Below are 3796 nucleotides of genomic sequence, written 5' to 3'. Positions count from 1 at the left end.
AGATGAAGAGAAAGGAAGGAGACGAATCGAGTCCTTCGAGGAAAGAAATATCGAAACAATGGAAAGACAAGGGGGACCGCGATACCTCACACACTCCTCAGAAATCTATTAGAGAGCTATACGGACATATATACATATATGGATATAGACATATATATATATATATATATATATAGCTGTATATAGGTATGTATATATGTATGTATGAATGATACACCTATCTACACAGAGCTTCGATAGAACTGAACGACGAACGGTACAGCATATATAAGAGAAGATAAGCCACCCCACCCCGTAAACAGAAGTCTATCGATGATCTACCCTTCTGTCCTCTATCTATGTCTCTATCAATCTATAGTCTATCTATGTATGAATCACTACTCCGTCTATCGATCTTTGATCTATTTATCTATCCTTAGTCAATCAACCTATCTCTCTGTCCCCACCCCCCTGCGTTCCCGGCTTATCATCTTCCCTATTGGCATCTTCCCTTTATCTTCTCTTTCTTGCTCTCTTTCATGATGACTGAGACTTTACTTGACGTACCATGTTCTTTCATCGATATCCATCACTAATCGAACACTTAAGACACATGAACACCCTCCTCCTTCTTCTTCTTCTCTTCTCCAATGAGAGAAAGAATGGAAGACCTTCTCTCCTTCTCCGTATCCTGAACCTCTCCTCCCTTTCCCGCTAACGACAAATGACGCATGCGTTGATCTATCATCTTCTTCATCTTCATCTTCTTCGTGAAGATATCTTTGCTTCCTGGCTAGATGAGAAGTCTTTCCTCTTTCTCCTTTCCCAGCTTGCCTTGTGAAATCTTCTCTCTTTCTCCCCCCCCCTCCCTCTGTTCCTATGCTTGTTGAGCTAAGACTCCCTAGGTCCCCCTCTTCAACATCGACATCTCTCGATGCTGATCTTCTTCTTCTTCCTCCTCCCGGGGCGAGGCCTGCTGTACAGAGATCTTCTGGATCGGACGAAGACTTCTTAAGACGTCTTCCACTTCCTAGAGGGACAGGCGTATTACCAAGATCTCTTCGAAGAAATGGAGAGCCAGACCTTCGATCTTGTTGGTCGATGTCTTCTCGCCCTTTCTCTTCTTCTTCACTACTTTCCTTTCCACGATAAGAACGATGGACGTCTCCCTCGCCAATCGACGCTCTTCTCCAAAATCTTCTCTTCTTCGAAATCTTCTTCAATGAAGAGACATCTCTCCCTTCTTCTTCTTCTTCAGTAGGCTCATCATGACCCTCTCTCCTCTGGGGAGAAGAAGACCCACGTTTCTCTTTCTCACTGTCTACTACGACTGCATGTCCCTCTTTTCTTTCTTTCTCTCTTCTCTTGGAGAATACCGCATGATCTTTCCCGTTGCGGGATAGAAGGAGAGATGGTCTAAGGGGGTGCTTTCTTCTTCTTCCTCCTTTCGCTCGACTTTCATCTTGTTCTTCTTTTCCTTCATTTCTATCTCTTCGGCCATAACCTCGCCTAGCTTCTCTTTGATAGAGAATTACCGCAGAGTCATCTAAGCTTGTAGGTTTCGTCTTCCCTTTTCTTCTTCCCTCCTGGATGTGACGTTTCTGATCTTCTCTTAAGAGAGCTATCTGATGCATGCGTCCAGGTGTACATACAGTACAATATTGCTCATGTAAATCGACGAAACTCTCGGCAAATTTCTTCTGATCGACGATACGACGATCGACACATGTTAACATAATAGTATAGAGATGAGGAAGACCTAGAAATCCATAAGGGACTAAACCCCCTCCGTACTCCCTACCCATCTCCAAGTCTCGCTGACCCCCATAATGAGAAGAAGAAGAAGAGGCAGGAGGAAGAGGAGAAGAAGCAGAAAGATGAGAAGAAGGAGGAAGAGGAGAAGAAGGAGAAAGATGAGAAGAAGAGGAAGATGAAGAAGAAGGGAGGGGTAACTGCTTCCGATGGGTGTGGCTTGTTGGATTGACGACCACAGCCACTAGAGAAGTATAAACGAAAGAAAGAAAGAAAGAAAGAAAGAAGAATGAATGAAGGAAAGAGATAGCAGAGAAAGAAGAAAAGGAGAGGAGGCAAATCAATGGAGGAGGAACCAGGGGAAGAGAGAGAGAGACGAGAGAAGACAGCGAGAAAGAGAGAGACAGAAAAGAAAAGAAAAGAAAGAGAGAGAGAGATGAAAGTATTGTGTGTGTCTTGAGAACCAAGGTCGATGAGGGGACGCCAAGAAGCATGAAGGATATCCCTATACATCCTCTAGACATCTCTATCTATACCTATCGATACACCAGCTACCTTTCTTTGATCTATCTATCTATCTATCTTTGACCTCTCTGTCTCTCTCTCAACTCATCATGAAGCTCCCTCTACCTACTGTTGATCTATCTCTCTATCTCGCCATCTCTTTCTCAGTTATGAGGCATCTCTCTCTTTACATAATTATTGCAGAGATCGTCTCTCTCTCTTCATGCGTATACACATCCATGCATATAGGGAGATAGAGAGACTAGATATGCATATCGATCTGTATAGGTACGTCTACCTATCATCTCGAGGTGTCCTTCATACTTCTTCAAGAAGTCTGTTTCTTTATGAAACCGAGAGAAGAGAAGAGCCACAGACTCAGAGACTCTTCTTCTTCTTTTGCATCATCCGTCGAGTAGATTCACGAGTCATTCATCTTTTTATTCTTTTTACAGATTCTTTCGATCTCTTCTTGTCCTGAACTTTCATCCATTCATTGTTGTCTCCACCCCCCTCTTTCCTCTTTCTTCTCTTCACGCGTCTCCAGTTCCTTCTCCCTGGGGTGTACATACACCTCAACCTCTCTATACATGCTTTCTTACCTGCACTGCTGGCCGTCGCAGATGAAGAAGAAGAAGCCCCAGGCAGAGGGTTCAGCCCACCTCTCAAGAGAGGCGGTCTCGATGGAATACGTATCCGCTACAGGAAAGATATACCAACAGGAAGAAAAAGAAGAAATGAAAAGAAAAGAAAGAAGAGGCGAAGGAAACAGGGGAGAAAAGAAAGAAAGAATGAATGAATGAATAAATGAAGATTTCTTTCTCATGAGACTGATCAGTGCTTGTCAATCGCGGAAGATCAAAGGCAACAAGAGAGAAGAGAAGAGAAGAGAAGCAAAACAAGTAGAGGCAAAGGATATCGTCATGACACACCGCAAGCGTGTATGCCCCCCTCCACCCCTCTGTCACTCAAGAAGAAAGAGGAGAGAAGAAAGAGAATAAAACAGAAACGAAAAGGCAAAGAACAAACATGCAAAAACGCGGTGTATATACAGCTCCAACCTAAGGCAATGTCTCTATCTCTATCTTGATCTACATGCTACCTATCTATCTATCTATCTCTCTATCTATCTATCCATCGATCTGACCTCCAGCTATCTGATCTATCTAGTGATCCTTTCCCTCTCTATCCCTTAGTCTATCTATCTATCTATCTTTAGTCTATCTATCCTTAAGCTGTCTCCTTATCTATCTAGTTTGAATCTATCTATTTCTCCGTCGATGTATCGATCTATGTATCGACCTATCCATCAAGAAACAGTCTTCTATCTATCTATCTATCTTCTGATCCATGAGAAGCCCAAGCGAGATTTAAGACATGAAAAGACGAATTTTATGACTGTGCTTCATATACACTGATCTATCTTTGATCTATCTTTAATCTATCTATCTCTTGCATATCAAAGAAGGTATGAGGGACCCTCTACTCCTCGATTCATCTATTGAAGTCTACACACCTAGACACGTAGACATTCATATTTCTATACTCTTTATGCTGATTA

At 42.6% G+C, this 3796-nt stretch overlaps 1 protein-coding gene across 1 annotated transcript; it reads right to left on the bottom strand.

Moving 5' to 3' along the window:
• Nucleotides 1–548: 548 nt before the first annotated feature.
• Nucleotides 549–2934, bottom strand: CSUI_010955 (tranport-associated late exocytosis; the record flags this gene model as incomplete). The annotated part of the gene is made up of 2 exons (XM_068071056.1): nt 2838–2934; nt 549–1975 (listed from the first exon to the last, which is right to left on the bottom strand). A coding segment is annotated over exon 2 (1236 nt), but the record flags the coding sequence as incomplete, so codon positions are not given.
• Nucleotides 2935–3796: the final 862 nt, after the last annotated feature.

Source organism: Cystoisospora suis, assembly GCF_002600585.1.
Source record: "Cystoisospora suis strain Wien I chromosome Unknown contig_9018, whole genome shotgun sequence".
Taxonomy (NCBI): Eukaryota; Apicomplexa; class Conoidasida; order Eucoccidiorida; family Sarcocystidae; genus Cystoisospora; species Cystoisospora suis.
The sequence above is the reverse complement of the archived record's forward strand: the minus strand, read 5'-3'. Positions and strand labels throughout refer to the sequence as shown.